The sequence below is a fragment of the Manis pentadactyla genome, chromosome 14 (assembly GCF_030020395.1).
Source record: "Manis pentadactyla isolate mManPen7 chromosome 14, mManPen7.hap1, whole genome shotgun sequence".
NCBI lineage: Eukaryota > Metazoa > Chordata > Mammalia > Pholidota > Manidae > Manis > Manis pentadactyla.
Window position 1 is genome coordinate 61,183,691 of NC_080032.1, and position 19,769 is coordinate 61,203,459.

Below are 19,769 nucleotides of genomic sequence, written 5' to 3' on the forward strand. Positions count from 1 at the left end.
CAGACCCTCGACACTGGCCTGGGACCCCTGCACTGTGGCTGCCCTTTTCTCCTGGCCTTGCTGGGCCAGCAGGCATGGCGCTTCCTGGGGTGGGAGCTCCCCATCTCCTGCTCCTGGGTGCGACCCTGGCAGGCATGGTGCTCGTTCAGGGCAGGGACCTCCAGGCACCGGGTGGGAGACTGACGGCTGGGGCTCCAAAGAGCAGGTATCAGTCAGGCTGCCTTGTTTTCCCTTCTCAAAGAACGGGAGGCCTTTGAGTCGCTTCTTGAGTTCCTGTGAAACTCCATTTCTGGTGGGCCAGATGAGGCCCTTGCTGACCACGTGGGTAGGTTGCAGGCCCTGAGTGAGGTGAGGGCTTGGCTCCTGTGAGCTGTAGCACCTGCTCCAGAGTTGGTGGCAGCCCCTCACGAGACCGTGAAAGAACGCGCTCGAAAACAACCAGCAGAGGACTGTGATTATTTCCACAAGCTCCTGCTTTGTGGAAAAGTAGGCACAAAGAGAAGGTTCATCGAGCTCCAAATTAGTTTATTTTGTTCCTTCTTGCTTCTGCTGGCAGAGAAAGAGATAACAGTTTTCACAGCGAAGTCGGGAGCCTGCCTTGGCTGGACTTCCGCTCCCAGCATGCACCCAGCACAGCACCCCTCCCCGTGGAGGGGCTGCCCCCACGGGTGTGCCTACCCTCCTCCTCTCCACTCGCTCCCTTGCCCACCTCCTCTGCTCCCATCGGCTGTTTCTGCTCCACCCCACCCTGCCCGGTGCCCCTGGTGCTGGGATGAGACCCTGCCCGCCACCCCTTCTGGCCTCGTTGTGTGCTAACCTCCCTCCCGCTGGGCTGTGCTCTTGCGTCCCTGTGCTCCCCCACCGCACCTCCCTCCACTCAGATTGGGCTAGAAAGTTGCTGGAAATGTTCAATAAAATGAGACTGGGATTTGTCGTAGGTCAGTGGGAGGCACGGAGAGGTTTCAGTTGCAGGGTTTGGAGCCACATCAAGTTGGGTTAAACTCTTGGGTCTGCCAGTTCCATGTGTGAGCTTAGACAGCACGCTTAACCTCTGATAGCTTCATTTTCCTGTTTGCAAAGTGACGGGAAATAATGGTGACTACATTGTGTGGCTTTTGTGGGAAGGGGATGACGTAGTTTCTGACACGTGTCCTGGGGTCAGTAACCTGGCTTCATCACCAGCATCATCACTGTCATTATCGTTGCCGCTGCTTTCTTCCCGGCCCTTCTCATTTACAAATAGGCTTCCAGGCCAGAGAGGCTTGCTTCTGCACATTGCACCATAGCTAGCCTTCCTTTCTCCAAGGAGGGACCTTGTCTAGGTGACATCCTTTCTGGCTTATTTGGGTGAACTGGGTCTAAACAATGGGGCCCTTGGGTCAGAACATGGTTTCCAGAGTCAGAGTTCCTGGGTTACTTCACCACTTAACCTCTCTGTGCCTTTGTTCTCTCATCTGTAAAATGGGGAGGACAAAAATAGTGCCCCCCGCCCCCACTGGGTTGGGAGGATTAAGTCAGAGGAGGCAGAGCACTGGGAGGTGTGCTGGTGCACCGTCGGCACTTGGGAGCATGAGTGCTCTGCCGTCGCAGGGCCCCGGCATCAGGCCGGAGGCAGGGAAGCCAGGCCGCAGGGGGTTAGAGCAAGGCACAGCTCCACCACCATGAGCCCCGTGACCCTGGACACATGTGTCTGGCGAGCCCAGAGACAGGCAGCTTTCAGCAGAGTAACCTGAATTGTGGTACACGCATCAGATGTTGGGGTGGACTGTGGTCCCCTGTTCTTCCAGAAGGACGAAGAGATGGGCAGAGCTTGGCGTGGGGTGAGAAGGCAGCTCAGGTTGCCATTTGCTTGGTGCTGAGACCATCTCTGGCAGAGGGACCTGAACTTGACTAATTTGTGCCCCCACAAAGCATGTCAGGAATGCCAAATCCTGGCATGGGTAGACACGGCTCCTGCTGGCAGTATAAATAATCAGGCTCTGGGATCCCTAGAGAAAGCCATGTGTTGGCCATGTTCAGGGGTTACAGCTAAAGTGTGTGGGTGGCTGTCTTGGGCCCAAGATGGATCTGGTTGTCAGCTAAGATCTTTCCTGATATCTTTACGTGTAATTATAGATGTTATTTGCTGAACTCCAGTCATGGAATACTGTCCTCATTACATTATTAAAAGGGCCTCCGTCCCGTGATAGGCAGAATGGAGGTCAGTCTCACTGAAGGAGAGGCGACCAGTAATGGACATATTTCTACTGTGTGATTTTCCTTCCCCTCTGGGACTGGGGGTGGGTGGGGGGTGGGCTCCTATCCTCAAACAGAGAGAAAATGGTCCCCTGCATTCCATAGAATGAGTTATAGTCTCCCAGATCATTTGAGCTCTTTGCCAGAAAGATATGATGTGAATTCAAGGGATCCTGTCTTGTTCCCTGCATTTCCAAAGAGTTTGAATAATAGCACAATACCTCGTGAGATATTTATATTCCAAGGAACACAGAGCTCTCGGCAGGTGTGATCTTATTCATCCTCTTGGTGTCCCCTTGTGCTATGGAGGGTGGTGGGAGTGCTTTTTCCCCCTTGGTCTCTCAGAAGTGTCCCAGGAAGGCTAAGTGGCTTGCCAGAGTCGCACAGCACATCACTGTCCCTGAGGCTTTGAGTTCTGAGGCACAGGTTGGCGATGGTTCTGCTTTCTCAGGGGAGCCCAGGTGGCTGCCAGTTTCAGTGTGAGCTTTCAGAGTTGGTTTCTTAAGCCCATCCCTACCTCCCACAGCGGCCCTGGTTTCACGTATTGCTCTGGGCTTTGATGCTGTCAGAAATGCCTTTCTCCCCAGATGCACAATATAAAACAAATGCAGGAAGGAAAAAGTACACTGGTGATTGGAAAATCCTCTCTCCAGACTCCTCTGACAAGCTCTTCTGAGCCCTTGGCCCCTCCCATCCTGACTTACAGTGACCCTGGGAGTTTGTGCCTCTAGCCATGGCCCCAGCTGGGCCATCTTCGCAGGGCTTGCCCAGCTGAGGAGCCATACCCCAGGGGTGCAGGGCTGGCCCTCCTGCTCCAGCAGAGAGACCCCTTCCGTGCTAGCATCCTGCCCCAGAGCCTTATGGACCTGGGTGGCCTGAGGCTCCAAGCTACTTCCTGCTAAGTGTTGACAAGTCCCAGAGTTTGGGGAAAAGACACTTCCAATGGTCATCTTCCCCTACTCTCCCTGCAAAGGGTGCAGAACCCCCTGGAGCGGCCGAGACTCCTGTGCCTGTGCCCCCGCCCATCAGCATCTTGCCTGTTTCTTCTTGAGTCTTCCCGTTCAGGGCTGGAAAACAGCTGCGTGCTCTCCCGTGCAGAATCTGTGCAGGTCCTTGAGCAGACTGCCTCTGTCAGGGCCTCCATCCTCCCAGTGCCCGCAGTGAACAGAGCGGGATGCAGGACGGAGCTGGGGGCAGTGCAGGCACTCCAGGGTGTCCTCATTCCCGCCTCCCGCCCCCCCACCTGGCCACAGCCTGCTCGCCTGGGAGCCTGCCTGGAAGGGCCGGGAGGCGGTGGTGACACAAATCCATGTTTATGGACTGGTGAGTGATCATGCCTTCTTTACAAGGCTTGCAGTTGCTTTGCATCAATCCACCGCTCTTGGGCAGCCCAGCCCACACATCATGCTGAGGTCCCGCGGGCGCTGCCCCTCGGGCTGTGTCCTTCCTGCAGCCGCAGTCCCATCTCAGCCCCCTTCAGAGCTTCTGGTTTTGGCCCCACCTCCTCTTCCCTTTCCCCACAGAGTGAGTTGGCCCCCCTGAATATGTAGAAAAAGATGCTGGCACCTGAGTGAGTTGATCTGGGACCTGCTGCCAGATTTGAGGAGTCCATATAGCTTAGGAACTGGCATGCAGGTGAAGGTGGGGTAGATGAGCCACTTGCCTTCTGCCCACGGGGTGCTGTGGGAGACCAGCACTGCCAAGGGGCCAAGTCGGGGTGGCACAAGGCGAACACCCCTCCTTCCCAGCTCTAGTCCTTCTCCTGGCTCTATGGACATTGCTGTCTTGGGGACCGGGCCTGCCCTTGGCACCCCTACCTGGCCTTTGAATTCCAGGGACAGACTCAGGTTCTCCCTCCTGCAGAGCTTGTCACCTGGAGTCCCAACAGATGCCTTGGCTGGAGTGAGTCCCTGGGCAGGGCAGATGCCCTCCGTGCTAAGGCCAGGCCAGGAGGCCCAAACAGATGGGCAGTGCTTCAGCTTCCTCCTCACTGACCCTACAGGGGCCAGAGAACACCAGGCCCCTAGTGCAGCCAGCTGGGGGCTGGGGCTGGATGTTTGCCCCCTCCCAGGGCCCTTAACCCCCTGGAGAGTAGCCAGGGGCTGTCCTCAAAGTCTCGGATGGGAGCCCTGTCACCCGGATGCCTTCATCCCACGTGCTTTAGAGTCTTACAGTGCAAGAGGCACTGAAGCAGGATCTGTTCTCAGCGGACAAGGTGTTCTGGCAAACGGGGCAGGGGCTACCACCGTCTCGGTGTCACAGAGTTCTCTGGAGGGAAGTGGGCTTTGAAACATGTCATTTAAGAGCTTTTTGACCTCAGAGGCTTGTAGCACCCCAACGCAAAATCCTTGCAGGTTGGCCTTGTTTTAATTCTCTCCCCTAGAACCATCTTAGGTAAAAAATAACCTCATTCGGCAATAATCAAAATGTAACTGGGTTTTAGATATGCAAATGCTTTATGTAATGTTTATTTGGGGGAAAATTCAGCTCAGAAATAATGAGTGTGATCTCTCTGTCACCTGTGTAAGCTGGTGATACTGGGGGCTGTGAAGTTGTGAAGAAATTGAAGACTTGGCGAGAAAGTGTGAGGTCAAAAAAAGAATGACCGAGGAATCATGCTATTTGGCTTTAAATTATGCACAAGCTACATGTGAATTGAAATTGTGGTGGCTGCCAGCCAAGCCAATGGGGGCTTAGGCCAGATTACTGGAAAAAGAGAGTTCAGAGTGTTGGAGGTATCTCTGTACTCTGCGCTGGTCCCTCCATAGCTGGAATCTAACTATAATTTGGGGTAGAGATGAACAGTGGGGTAACTCCGAGGGGAAAGCTCTGAAGGCCTGTCAGTAGGCCTGGAGAAGGCTTGGGGAAGGATGCTGGAAACAGGCCTTCAAGTATTTAAAGGCCTGTCACACTGGTTCTTGGTGGGCTTCTTGGGCAAAACTAGGACTGATGTATGTTAGCCACAGGGAAGTGGATTCTTGAGTTAATAAGACAGAATTCTTGAATAATCAGAATTGTGCAGAAATGGAATGCAGGTTATTTTCGCATGGTGAACACCAGGACCCTTGGTGCTCCATCGGGTCAGGGGCAATGACCTCACTGAGTGACCCTGCCCCTCGGTGCTCTGTGCCTCCTGCCTGCCACTGACTTCAGCAAAGACACTTCTGTGACTCTGTCCCTTCCTTTCTCTCCATGCAGAACTGGCAGCCCTGTCTGCCGCCCGCCCCCCCACCCGCCCCTTTATGGCTGTGACAGTGAATGAGCTGCAGGGGCCCCTTCGTCTGAAACTTCTGAAACACAAAGCCGCGGCCCTACTCTTGCACTGCGCTGTCCCTTCTGCCTGTGATGAAGTTTGTGGCAGGCTGGCTTCTCTCAGAGCCAGGATCATTACCAGCTGCATATTGGGCTGTGAAATTTTGAAGTCATTTTGGTTTTCTTTTTTATCCTCTGCATCTACTAATTTATTAAATGCCATCATGTGTTGCGCTGGGCCCTGGCTTACAGAGGGCGTCAGGGAGTGCTGAGACCTAGCGTTTGAAAGGCTCTTGCAAAGCAAGGGTGAGGAGGCTGGTGGAGGGCAGGCCTGGGATGGGGGGCTGTGCAGAGACACCCGAGGCAGCAGCTGGGGTGGACACAGAGGGAATGCCGAGCTCTAGGGGCTGCGACAGGTAGAGCAGGGCGGCTTAAGTAGGCAAGTGAGGGGCTGTGTGGCTGAGCCGGGAGTGCCTTGGCACCCCAGGGATAGGAGCAGGGAGGGGGTGTGTACAGGGGGCTGCTTCTTCAGGTGGGCTTGTATGTCAGGGTTCGGTCCTGTTCCCAGGCTGTGGCCTACCCAGGCCCTCCCACCTCCTCATCCATCCATCCATCTGTCCGCCGTTGAGCAAGTACTTAGGTAGCAGGCCAGGTATATTCTGGGCCTACAGCAGAAGAGAAATGAATGAGCTTGGTTTTAGTGAAGGTGGGCAGCAATTCTACAGCCCAGGCTGGGCAGGCCCCTGGTGTGCTGCTCTGAGCGCCCCCCATCGGGTGGCCCCTCTGCACAGGGAGACCGGTGGCAGCTATGAAGGGACAGCAGGGAGTGGCTGTCCCTGTGCTCCAGTTGGGGTACAAGCTGAGAAGGGAACTGGTTTGAAGGGGAAATTATGAGCCTCATCCCAGAGAAATGGGATGCCTGCATGAAGCATACACAGGACATGTGGCAGAAATGTATATTAAAACTGCAAATTCATGTGGTTCAAATTGAAGATGAGGAAAAATGCCATGGGGTCATTAGGCTGATTACAGCAGGTTTAATAATGAGCTGAGTCTGAAGTGCTTGCTCGCTGTTTGGCCAAGCCTGGCTGGGCTTCAGTTGACCTGCTGGGCATCTGGTGGATGGGCTTCAGGGTGAGGAGGATCCCGAGGTGGCCATCCAAGGGGCCCCCCGCTTCTCTCTTCTGCATGGTTGGTGCAGGGCCCAGCCAGGGGAGCCCTGAGGGAGGGAGGCCCAGAGGCACTGCCGAGGGTGAGGCACTGCCCTAGGTGCTGGGCATTTAGCAATGAACAAAACAGACCAAATCCTGGCAGCCCGCACAGAGGTCCAGGCCACGGACGCTTGCAAGGGCAGGAACTCATTCTCTCCCATTTGCTTCTGGATTTATTTGGACCCCTGAAATGAAAATATCTAGAAATGCCCTCACCTGGGGACGAAGCAAGGCAGGAGAGGCTTGTAGGTGGGCCCTGCTTGCAGAGGGGCGCCACCCCAGCCTGGCTGGGTCCTGGTCCCCTGAGTCACCCTGCCTCACCTGCTCCCCTTCTTGCCTTGGGCTTGACTAGAGTCGGGTCATCTCAGCTGAGACAACTCTGGTTCTGGAAGGGAGTTTTCCCGAATGCCATCAGCTGAGTTCTGTGGCACTCATCTTTGGCTGTGCCACTTCCTCTGCTTGGCACCCTCAGCACGGGCAGCTCCCCTGCTCCTCCTCCCCCTCCCATTCCTGCCTCACCTCCCTGCTGGCCTGGTCCGGCTTCAGGGGTCAGCTTCCCGCCTTCTCGCCCTCCCCTGGCACACCTTTGCTGCTGCGGACTCCTCTCTCCTGCCCGTCGTCATGCACCATGCATCTGCCTCCCTTAAACTGCTCCGCCAGGTCCTCGCTGGGTCCTCGCCAGCTCCCCACGGAGCCTTCCTGTCACTTCTCTCCTCTTACATTGTATGGCTCTTCCCACCCCTGGAGGGAGCACACCAGGCTCTTTCCCTGACGGCCGTCTGCTCGGGGAGCTATGGGTTCTCGCCCTCTCCTGACAGCTGGGTGGGATGGCTCCTCACGGTGGGGCTGTCCAGTGTGGTGTAGGACGTTTAACAACACTGGCCTCTACTTACGTAGATTCTGGTAGCAGCCTTTCTCCCCAAGCTGTGACAACCAGGAAGGTCCCCAGGGAAGCAAAATTACTCCTGGTTGAGAACCGCTGGGCTAGGGGATGGGAGCTGTGTATCTCAACCTGGTTAAGCCCATGCTGGAAGGGACCTGAGAAGTTCTCCAGTCCAAATCCCACAGTTTAGGGGAAATTGGGCCTCAGAGAGCTAAAGAATCTTAAGGTCACACAGGGGAGCAGCATAGCAAGAGAGGCATTTTCAGAAGAAGGATTCAGGCAGGTCTGTGCAGACTGGGATGGAGAGCGGAGGCCAGAGGCAGTGGGGAGTGTGGCCGTGATCTGGACGCGGGCGAGACTGACGCTGTGGCCTTGGTGCCCTCTCCCGTTGGGGGTGCAGCTCACAGTCTTCCAGGGGCGGTGGTGCGGGAGGGGCTCTCCACCGAAAGCCCAGAAGCCGGGTTCTGGGCGCAACCTGGCCGTGTGACCACCCCCTGTCCCCTCTGTGTCCCTGTCTGCAAATTAAGGGCCTGATGTCTTGGCTGTTTTCTTGCTGCCTGGAGGCTCTGCTGGTTCTGGGTCGTTGAGACGGGAACAGAGGGTCCCCCAGCCGAAGACCCCGTCGGACAGGAAGAGGGGCAGTGGGGTGTGCGGCAGCCCCTCCTGGCAGTGCAGAAGCCTCTTTCAAGAACTCAGCGGACGTAGTGTGTGACCACCCCGTCCCCAACCCCTGGGGTTTGTTACAGGCTGCTGTGGGGACTGCCCCACCTGTAGGCGGCAGATCTTCCTGGGACCTAGCCTGGGGCCTGGTGGGGCCTTGGACAGGACGTGAGAAGGGGAGCAGATGTGGGGACAGGGCAACAGCGCCCATCTCTGTGGTGGGAGAGGCTCCCCTGTGGGGCCTTGGGAAGCATGCAGACCCAGTCAAAGGAGGCAGTGTGGGAAGTCAGAGAAACAGTCTGAAGAGACGTGGCCCGCCCCTGGGGCCCCTCTGAACTGTGGAGGTTTTCCCAGATCGAGGCTCCTGGCCTCACAGCAGCCTACCCCTCCTCTGGGGAGCGGGACCCCACCAGGCCCCCTCCCAGTGGGAACTGGCTCCCGGTGGAAGCTGTACTGGGAGAACTTGTCCAGGCCCAGAGTGCCCAGGGGCCCTGGGGTGCCCGGCTGCAGGGTGGTGGGGGCATCCTGCATATCCAGGGTTCCAAGGCCCGTCTTTAGCTCTTCTATCCACAGGAGTGACTGGCGGCAGCAGGCTTTCCCCTTATTCATTCCAGGGTCTGGCTTTTAGAGCCATACATCTTCAGCATGAAGATCATGGATTTCCATGGTATGATTAATGAAAGAAAAATTGAGACGGCAGCATAGAAAATGACCGGATTGAAGACAGTCAGCATGACAAGTTGTATCAAAGTTTTTGCGCCTCGGTGACAAGCCCAGAGCTTCTGACCCAGCCTGGAGCGCCACCTAGTGGTTGCAGGGGGTGGTGGCACCCATTCCGCCTGCAAAGCTTGGTAGGTGATCCATGGGGTGGACGCCCGGGGCCTGAGTGTGCACACGCCGTGGGAGCTTTCACCTAGTTCCTGTGGAAGTGCTCCAGGGCACAGGAGGCGCAGGGCTGCTCTCCACAGTGTGGGGAACCCAGGCAGCTGCTCTGTTTGTCCTGTCCCCCTCCAGCTCCTTGACCCATGTCTTGTTTAGTAATACATGGGAGCACCCCCACTTTGTCATGCCATCTGAACCACGTTTCTGGTTCCCCATCTGTCAAAATCCTACTTATTGTTTAGAGCCCAGTAAGCCCTGTCAACACCACCTTCCAAATATATCTCTGATTGGACCATTTCTCGCCACCCCCCAGTACCCCTGGTGTAGGTTGCCCCCGGCTCTCACCGGATCCCTGCCATGCCTCCCGGTTGCTCTCCAATGGTCTGTTCTCTGAATAGCAGGGAGGATGATCTGTTAAAAACATAAATCATGTCAGTCTCCTGCTCCAGGGGCCTCCCAGCGTACTGAGAACAACACCGATGTGTTCTTTACTGACGTCTGCAAGATCATGTCTCGCCTGACCCCCACCCCTTGCCTGATGGTCCCCTACCACTTGTCACCCCCTTCACTCTATTGAAGCCACATGGGTAGGCAGCTGGCTCTTCCTTCCGGTGGCCTGCTCATTCCTGCCTCAAGGGCTTTGCACTTGCTGTTCCCTCTATCTAGAACATTCTTGCCCCAGATATTCATGTGGCTCACTTCCTCTCTTTATTTGGGTCTCTATTCAAAGGCCACCTTCCCTGACCCCTCTGTCCCTAGTTACTTTCAAGCTCCCTGCCATCCTTATTTTTCTTCACAGTACATACCAATGCCTGAAATTCTGTTGTATGTTTGCTTATGTAACATCTGTGTCCCTGTAAGACTCCCGCCTTCACCAGGGCAGGTCTTTGCCGGCACTGTTTACCATCACCATCAGCCCATTGCTCAGAAAGGCCTGGCACTTACTAAAGGGTGCTGGGTTTGGGTTTGTGGACTGAGCAAGGGAAGGAAGGGCCATCTCCTCGGGGGCCTCTGCATCTGCCCCGACCTTCCCCTGCTTGCACGTGGCAACCGCTCTCTGCCTCCTTCCGGGCTGCCTTATCTTTTGTACATCTGTGTCTCCTGTCTGGAGTGAGAGCAGCCCGAGAACAGGGCTGTGCTTGATTAGTGAAGTCAGAGCACAGCTCCTGGCATGTAGGAACTGCTCAATAATAAATGCCTCCAGCGACCATGCCTGGTACTGGCCACTCACTTTGCATGCTTCCATTTAAATTCCTCCAACACTCCCAAAGGTAGGTGATGATATTTTCACTTGACATAAAGGAGTTTGCAAGGTTGCACCACCAGGACATGCTGGAGCCGGGTATTTGCTCCCATCTGGGCCTCCCACACCCTTACCTCTCTGCTGGTGCGCTGGATGCAATGCTCTGGTCCACCTACCCCAAGTCTACCCGTCCTTTGGGGACTGCCTCCTGCAACTAGCATCTTGGACCAGGACAGCGCCTCCTCCGAACTCTTGTACCATTTATTTGGCCCCAGTGTATACTGCCTGGGGCAGATGCTCTTTTATTATTTCTGTGCAGCCAGAGCCGAAGCCCCAGTGAGGCAGGTCTCTACCGTGGTTGTAGCTCATCTGGCACAGAATGCTGCATGCTGTGGGTGCTCAGTAAATACTGGTTGGCTGATTGATTGGCTCCTCAGACTCAGCAAACTTCCTTTGAGCTGCTGGAGGGCGGGGGGAGTGTCAGCTATATGGGGCATAAAATAAGGCAGTGTGGAGATCTGCAGCCCGTGAGATGGAAGCCTCCCTGGTGAAGCTCGCCACTCCAGCAGCCCCAGGGATGCAGTTTTGGGTCTGTTGGGCAGACTGCTAGCTTCCTTGGAAGGACAGCGAAGGCGGTGATGGACTTCCATGCCCTGCACACCACTAGGCCCTAGGACAGCCCACTGAGTTCTTGTCTGTTTCCATCTGTGGGAACTTTGTTCTTCAGGCTCCTGAGAACGGGGGTGGGTGGGGTGGGGGTGTGCAAACAGCCCTTCTGGATGAGGCAACAGGACACAGTCACCAGAAGGTCTGACCCTGAGGAACTGGACTCTGAGATTCTCCTTCCAGCCCCTGAGACAGGCTCTCACTTGCTCTCCCGGACCACCATGCGCCCACCCAGAGTGCTCTGGCCTCTCCTCTGCCAGGGGCAGTGACCCAAACTGCTCATATGTGTCAAGGACTATCAATGTTTGTTACATGATCTCACCTGTGTCTTCTTAAACTTGCTCCTCAGGAAACACAGTCCCATTTGCCAGGTGGGGAGACAGAGACACCAGAGGCTGAGTTTGGTTGCGCAGCCAACCCGATTTGGTCTGTGACCGTATCTAGCTGGGAGCCCAGCTCCCGCCCCTCTGGGTCTCAGAGCTGAGCGTGGGGACACGCGCCCTTTGGAGCGCCATGGAGACATGTGCGGAGCGATGCTGGTCTAATGGGCTTTCCTTTCTCCCCAGCTCTGTGGCTGTGGGCTGCTTGGAGTGGGCATCTGGCTGTCTGTGTCCCAGGGCAACTTCGCCACCTTCTCCCCCAGCTTCCCCTCACTGTCCGCAGCCAACCTGGTCATTGCCGTCGGGACTGTCATCATGGTGACAGGCTTCCTTGGCTGCCTGGGGGCCATCAAGGAAAACAAGTGCCTCCTCCTCAGTGTAAGTCAGTCCCTGTATCCCTAACCCTCTGAACTCCTGGTCTCCCTGTGTTTGGGCCAGGGAGTCAGGCAAGGCCCGGAAACATCCGCCAGCTGGGTGCCCAGCCTGAGCCCAGGGAAACTGCTTCCAGCATATTCTTTGACCACATCCCTCTTCCTCGTGATTGGCCACCCTGCCCTAGTTGTCCCCCCAGTCCTTGATTGGCTACTTTATCTCCCTCTCCTACCTACCTGGATTCCTCAGGAGTGGGTGGCCTCTCCCCTACCTGGGAAGCCCTGTCTGGGTGCTGCCCGGCCCCTGTCTCCCTGCCATCCTTGTTTGCACCCCGCCTCTGGTCGTGATCACTGTCACGAGCCCATGCCTGGCCCTCTCTTGCAGTTTTTCATTGTCCTGCTGACCATCCTCTTAGCAGAACTGATCCTGCTTATCCTCTTCTTTGTCTACATGGACAAGGTAAGCCTGACAAGGAGGGAGTTTCCCTGACTTAGGGTTGGGCGAGGGCAAGCCAGAGGGAAAGTGCTGACAGGTCACACCTGTGAGGAAGGGAGAGAGGGGAACGGGCCTGGGCGCTAGGAAGGGCGGCTGGGGCAGGCAGCTGGGCAGGCCCAGACGGAAGGTTGGTGGGGGTGGCACAGGGTAGGTGAGCTTGGGGCAGCGGGGCCCATCGCCTTGTGTAGTCTTAGGTAATGGAATTCCCTGAGTACTGAGGGACACACTGCACTGCCTCTGGCATTAGTGAGCTCCCTGTCACCTGGAGTATTCAAGCACAGTAGCGTGACCACTGGGAGAAGGGATTCAGACCTCCCTGGGTGGTACAGCTGGATGATTTGAGAGCGATCCACTGGAAACAGGGAGGAACGTCCCGGTGACACCAGCAGTTGGGCTAACAGTGGAGGGTGGCCACGCTTCCTTCCCTGAGACCTCAGAGGTCAGGGCAGCTGCTCCCAGCGGGACAGTGGGAGCCCTGGGAGGTGGCTGGCCTGGCACACAGCCTCTTACAGCTTGGCAGACTGGTGGTGCACTGCACCTCGGAAGCCTGCTGCCTGTGCTGCTTGGGTCCAGGAGCAGCTGCCCAGGCCACGCTGCAGGTGGTCATTACTGGAGCAAGAAAGAGTAATTCCTCTGCATGTGTGAAAGGGAAGCAGTGATGCTGAGAGAGCCCTCTGGAGCCACCGGTTCTGGGCTCTTTACAACAGCTCTACGTGGCCATTCCCTTGAACCTTCACAACAACCCGAGGTGGACATTATTGCACTGTTACAGTCAGCGCAGAGGCAAGAGGCAGCCTCACCTCAGATTGCCTGGTCTGCCACCCTCTCGTTCCCATGGCGCGTTCTGATAGGCAGGCTGTAGGGAAGGTGTGCGGCGGGGGCAGAGGGCTGGACCTGGGGTCCGGGAGGCTGAGGCCCCCTCTGCCTCTGAGTGTCACAGCCCTGGTCCAAGCAGCTCCACTGTCCTGGGCATTGGGGGTGCGTCAGGGCAGACCGCAGAGCAAAGCTGGGCGCGTGGGAACCAACGCTGCGACCAGGGGCCTCCCCTCTGCTCCCCAACCTGGAAGAGCTGTGGCCAGCGGGCCTCTGTGACTCAGGCAGGTTGGGAAGAAGAGCCGCCTCCCAACCAACCTGTCTGCCCGCCTTCAACCGGACAGGTGAATGAGAATGCCAGGCAGGACTTGAAAGACGGCCTGCTGCTGTACAACACAGAGAACAACGTGGGCCTTAAGAATGCCTGGAACATCATCCAGGCTGAGGTGAGGGGTCGGGCAGCCCTGCTGACCACACATGGCAGGGGCAGGGCTGGTGGCCTGCACCCTGGACTCTACCCAGGTGACCAGGTTGGATCTTAACCAAGAGCAGCCGGGCTGGACACCACACAGAGGGCTGTAACTGGAGAGGGACAAGAAGGACCTGGACCTCAGTGTGGCAGGCCTGGGCAGCCATGGCTTATGGCTGACGGGGAACAGGGAAGGACGGGTCATTGAGAAGGGCAGAGTACCCAAGGCCTTTTTCACGAAAGCCTGGCATGAAAGACATAATGTATTTTAGCCACAGAGTTGCCTCCCTGATCAGGGCTCAGGCAAGCAGGCTCTGATTCTAAGGGGACAACAAGTCAGTCGTCATGGAGGCCCCACGTCAGGTGCTGGGGAGGGGCTGGCAGCCAGTTCTGGACTGGTGGGTGAGCAGAGAGCTGAGTTCAGCGGGGGTCCAGCACCCAGCTCAAACAGGTGGCATTGCCTTCTCCCCATGCCAGCCTCCAGGAGAGGAGCTGTCCCCTACCTTCCCTGTAGGCCCCGCTGAGGCCCATGAACGGACAGGAAGAAGGCCTTTGTCTCTTGTGCTGAGCTCCAGGGTGGCAGCTTTTGTGAGTCTGGGGCTGGCTAGGTTTGGGCGGGCTGCCGCAGGCTTGACCCTGTGTCCCCCGCCCCAACCCCCACCACGCAGATGCGCTGCTGCGGCGTCACGGACTACACAGACTGGTTCCCGGTGCTGGGGGAGAACACGGTGCCCGACCGCTGCTGTGTGGAGAACTCTCAGGGCTGCGGGCGCAACGCCACCACCCCGCTGTGGAGGACGGTGAGGCCCCTGCTCAGGAGCCTGTGGGGTGGACAGACGGGCAAGAGGACACCTTGGGAGGGCCACTGAGGGACTGGCTGGGTGTGCGGTCGGAGGGCAGACTGGATGACGCCAAAGCAGGTGTCCCCTGGGGGCTGGACCCACAGCTGAGGGCGTCGGAGGGCAGGAGTCAGGTGTGGACTGGGGGCCTTGTAGGCGGAGCCTGGGTGAGGGGAAGGGCAGGGCCTGCAGGCAGGCCGGAAGATGGGGGCTGAAGGTCAGGGAGGGCCAGGAGGAAAGAGCGAGGATGGGGCAGAGGGGACTGTGAGGTGGGCTGGGCAGGAGCGGTGCCCGTGGTCACGCCAGAGCCTTACCCATGTGGTCCTCCCTCCCCAGGGCTGCTATGAAAAGGTGAAGATGTGGTTTGACGACAATAAGCATGTGCTTGGCACGGTGGGCATGTGCATCCTTATCATGCAGGTAAGAGGGCTGCCTTGCTGGTCTCCAGCTGGACCCGGGCCAGAGGGGAAAAGCAAACCCATGCAACTGTGTGACTGACCCGGGTGCCCGAAGCCCGGCACTGTCCTGCCCTGTCCTGGCCCAGCAGCCTCTCCTTTCAGCCTGGCCTGACCTGCAGGCTCCTGTCTGAGCTCTGGGCCTGGTGCTGGTGTTGCATGAAGCCCCAGTGTGGGTTTGCTTGTGACCACAACTATCCCCACTCCACGGGGACATTTACCCTGTGGCTGAACTGAGTGAAAGCTGAGTCCTCAGCTAACAGTTGTGAGCATGGGCTCATGGGCCAGGCCCCACGGGTGTCTGTCCTGGCCTCACATCTATATTAGAAATAAGGGACCTGAGCCATTGCTTAGCCTCTGTACCTTAATTTCCACATCAGTGTAATGGGCATAATATGATTGTGCCACTTCTTAGCATTAACACAGAAGGTAAATGTAACATGGGGCCTGGAGCAACCGGGCCCACAGGAAGTGCTCAGTAAGTATTAACTGTTACTAGCAAGCACTTAGTGGGCAGCTCTACCTTGTGAGCCCTTGCACAGGTGATGGAGAGGGATGACAAGGGATGACTCCCTTCCTGAGGATGAGGCTGACATGGCTGGAAGAGAGCAAGAGCCCCTGACCTTTCTGGGGATGAGCATTCCTGGACTCCCTCCTTTGCCCACCTAGATGTGGTTTTCTACCCTGGGTGAGCAGTCTTCAGTATCTGATTCCTCTTGGAGCACATGAACTGGACTAGTTGGTCCCTAGGAAGATGGCCGACATCCTGCCTGAAGTTAACTTTCTTACCCTAAACTTGGGGCTGGGGGTCCGACCATGTCTCGTCTATTTAAGAGCTTTCAATCCTGGCGGGTGGAGCCGCTCTCTCCTGTTCAGTACTGGGAATGGGGCTCATCTCAGGGCTGCCTGTGGTCAGGGCTGGACCAGAATGCTGGGGCCACCTCCCCAGCCAAGCTGTCCCCCACTTATGCTCGGACTCCAAGTGCAACAGTGCTGAGAGGCACGCGGCAGGTCCCGGTCGCCTGCTTGATGGCATGTTCGTGGCGCACTCTGCGGTGACCGTGAGGCCACAGGCAGGCCGCCTCCTGCCTCCTGCACTGCTCTGGGTCACACCCCCTTTCAGGACATTGCACAAGTGTAATGTTATTGTCACATGTCATCTGTAAGACACATCTGCTGTGGCTAGCGACATCATGTCGTGCACTCCAGAACCAAACAGAAATGCCTCGTGTTGTGATGTGCCTGCCACCTTCTCCCCACTCCTCAGTTCCTTGCTCGCTGCCATTTAGGGTCAGGTCCTTTGTGCATTCAGTCCTCACAGCTATGCTCGGAAATAGGCTGGTGGGTCCTGAGCCGCAGAGGTCCAATGACAGACATTCCTGTGGGGGCTGAGGTCCTGTGTGTGACCTGCCCTGTTCACCAGCCTTCATCCCAGCAGCATTCCTCCAGCATGCAGTGGTTACATCCTACCTGCTGCTCTTGGGGCCCCTGGCAGTGCCCTCTCCCCCTTGTCTTTCAGATTCTGGGCATGGCCTTCTCCATGACCCTCTTCCAGCACATCCACCGGACTGGCAAAAAGTACGATGCCTGAGCTGCGGCCGGGGGCACCCAAGCCCCATGTGGACACTGTGCCGGGAAAGATCTGATTGGAGCTCTGTGTTGCCTGCCCGCACTCTCCAGACTGCTGACCCCTCACCTGCCTCCCCAGCCCGCCCTCCTGGCTCTGCACCAGCCTTCTTGGTGAGTGGAGGGCCAGTGCAGAGGAGGTGCAGAGACCTCGCGGTGCTGGAGGGCCTGGATTCCTGCATCTGTGTATTTGCCAAAGAAGACAGTGTGGGCCAGGGTGCACTCAAGGAGCCCCCCAGCACTGATACGTCTCTGCCCTGCCTGTTCTCATCCTGATACTCTGTCCCCTGTGGGCTGGGGAGCAAAGTGCCCCCTCCTGGTGGAGAGACTGCCTGGTGGAGGCCACCCTGTGGGCGGGCTGCAGGGCTGGCGGGGCAGGGGTCTGACTGCCTTGGGCAAGGCCACTGGAGTGTCTCGCCTGGCTTTTTATACCTTACAGTGTAACTTTTTTATTTTATTTTACTCTGATTATAATTATTCAGGAATATTATCTCTCAGATAAGTTTAGGGTTAGCTTTCTGATTTATAACTTTGTACTGCGTTGATTTCTGTAACGGTTTGATTTTTTTCCTGTTGGGTGGGGAGCGAGGATGTCCGTCCAGTCTCAGTCAGGACAAACCACTGTGCACCGCTCAGGGGCTCCCGGGTGAGACGTGCCAGCGTCTCAGGACACCCTGCGAGGGAGGGGGCGCAGGCCAGGGCCGGGTGTCTGCAGCACCCCAGCCTAGAAGAGGCAGGTGATGTGGAGGAGTACGAAGCAGCGTGGAGGGGCACCCGCACAGGAGCAGCACCCAAGGCCCGAGCAGGGGTCCCCCGGGGCCAGCGGAGTGCCCTGCCAGGCATGGGGCCAGGGCTGTCGTGGGTTCTGACACGTCACCGAGGAGCAGTTCTTCCTTTTTCTCCCTCTTCCTTCCTCCTGCTCTCCACTGGCATCAGAGGCTCCCCCTTCCGCCCCCTGTGGGCACTTCCGCAACAGGTTCACTTTCACAGACATTCCTGCTAGAAACTTGGACAGATACCTCTCTAGTTCACATGCTGCTCACTTTCTCACATTGCTTCTGGAAGGGAAAGCAGTCCTTACGTTTACTGCTCAGACGGTGGCAGAGAACTCATGACCGTGGGGTGGGGAAGGTGGGACTAGTGCCCAAGACCCTTCCAGCCAGATTCACCAGGCTGCTGACTGCCTGCTGGGAGGAGGGACGGGTGTCCATCCGGGTCTCAGGACCTCCATTTCCTTCCTCGGGGTTCACTGATGGTGGGGTGGGCGGGGCAGTCATGTCCTCTGTGACCACAAGTGGATGGGCAGAGAGGCCAGACTGGGTCTGGTTACAGTGGCCCCAGGAAGGAGGCAGCCAGCATCCGGCATGGTTGGTGGACAGGCGGGATGGGGCATTGGACGGCATCAGGGTGCCCTCGCCAGCACTCATGCTGGCCTAAGGGCGTGTTTTGCAGTTTAAAAACCGAAAGTCCAGAATCCATGGGACTGAGCTTGGAAAGGTTGCCCACTTGGTAGGATGCCGTGCACTTCCCTGGATGGGCCCTCTCGGGGGGCCACCTTTCCTACTCCATTTGACTTACTACCTTGATTTCCCACTGGGCCCACATCTGTCCAGCTGCTACCCGGCCACCCGGCCAGCAACCCGTCCTCTCCCCTAAGGGAAACACAGGTGGGACTTCTGGTGTGTTCAGGATGCACGATTTTGGCAGGTAGGAGTGGAAAGTAGGATGGTCTCAGCAAGTTGTGCAGAGTAAAGACCACAGCCCTGAGACACCAGCCCTGATGCCCAAGGGGAAGGCGGGAAGGTGGGTCCTTGGGTGGGGGGATGGGGCAAGTGCACGTTTGAGTAAAGCTGCCTTCCTGGGTGCCCTGGCCTCTGCTTCCAGGTGAAAAACCACCATGCCCCTCCAGAGAGGCCCTCAGCAAACAAGCATTCAGTGGTGCAGTGGGGCCTGGCACAAAATGAGTGTGTGCTGGGGGGCTTGTTTACGCCTATCAATGCAATTTTTAATTTTTGTTAAAGCCAACAGCAAAAGCCTAGCACTTTGGGAAATGGGTGTCCCCCTACCACCCCAGCCATCTTACGTCTCTGTAACTCTAAGCGTGTCCTCTGGCCTGGAGCCTTTGCCACAGCCCCTCCGCCCCCCGCCAGCCCCACCTCATGTTTGTCTGTCTGCAGAGCCTTGTCCACAGTTCCCCAGACTGCCTGTTGCCTCATGTGCTTGGCTGTTTATTCATCTGGCCTAGGCGGCACCAGGTGGGAGGCTCCGTGCGTGAGGGTGGGGGTGCCCTTCCAAGCCCCTTGCCCTCTACTGCTCTGTGATGGTGGCCTGGTGTCTTCTTACTTCTCCTGACTCCAGTCCCATCGGGATGGAATTAGCGCAACGAATCCCTCACTTGCAGCCTCCCTTGCCACAGTCAGAGTCAGTCTCCTCAGGTTTGACGCAGGCAGCTGGCAGACTTGACTCAGAAGGCCAAGGTTCTGCAGACGACGTCAAGGGATGTTGCAGACCCAGCCTTTCTCCACAGCCATTGCTTAGAGGAGAGGGGCGAGCAGGGGCTGAGAACTGCCTGGAGGGGGCTGCAGTGGGCGCACCCCTCTGGAGCACTGTCCCCCTTCTCCCGCCAGCACGGGCCTGCATCCTGGGCTCTCTCTGGAAAGACTGCTCACTGCACTGCAGACCCTCACACACAAGTTCTGGTTTGACTCGGAACCAGGTGGCTGTTCCCCTCACTTTGGTGGAAGAGCAGTTCAGGTGGATGGAAAGGGCTGTCCCCTCCTCTCCGGCCCCCTGCCCACCCGGTGGTGGAGGTGCTAACAAGCAGGGACCTGGCATAGGATGGGAGCTGGATGCTGGGGACCTGGGAAGCGCTCTGTCCCTCGGCCCTTCAGGTCTGGCCTCTTGGGGTCTGTCCTCCCACATCCCTGCCTCCCCAGATGGACGGGTTCCTGCAGAGCAAAGCCTCGTGCCTGCGCCTGCCCTGCTCCGGGCCAGGAGAGCAGGGAGAGCACGCTTGTTGGTTTCAGATGCACTTTTCTGCTTGCAGTGCCATATCTGTGCGTTCCCTTCACCCTGGTCCTGGCTTTATTGAACGCCAAGTTTTTAGCATGTTTTTAAATAAAATCTGATCAAGTGTCAAAAAAGCACAAGCAGGCTGTCTCCATGGAGTTTGTGTTCCCTTGGCCGTGACTGCCTCGCGGCATGTGGATGGTGTGTGGGCCCAGAGGGGGACCAGGCTCCAGGAGTACCCCTTTTCCAGGACCCCCCGTCCGCCAAGCAGCAAGGCAC

General features: G+C 57.3%; 1 protein-coding gene across 6 annotated transcripts in view; it reads left to right on the forward strand.

Moving 5' to 3' along the window:
- Positions 1-19,628, forward strand: part of TSPAN9 (tetraspanin 9) — a 195,987-nt gene extending 176,359 nt beyond the window's left edge. For all 6 annotated transcript variants that reach the window (XM_057492416.1, XM_036908327.2, XM_036908346.2 and 3 more), the window contains 6 exons: positions 11,599-11,790; positions 12,169-12,243; positions 13,437-13,538; positions 14,230-14,361; positions 14,737-14,820; positions 16,375-19,628. In XM_057492416.1, the coding sequence (XP_057348399.1) occupies positions 11,599-11,790; positions 12,169-12,243; positions 13,437-13,538; positions 14,230-14,361; positions 14,737-14,820; positions 16,375-16,446 (657 nt within the window). In that variant the 3' untranslated portion in view covers positions 16,447-19,628. The remainder of the gene's footprint in view (positions 1-11,598; positions 11,791-12,168; positions 12,244-13,436; positions 13,539-14,229; positions 14,362-14,736; positions 14,821-16,374) is intronic.
- The last annotated feature ends 141 nt before the right edge of the window (positions 19,629-19,769 follow it).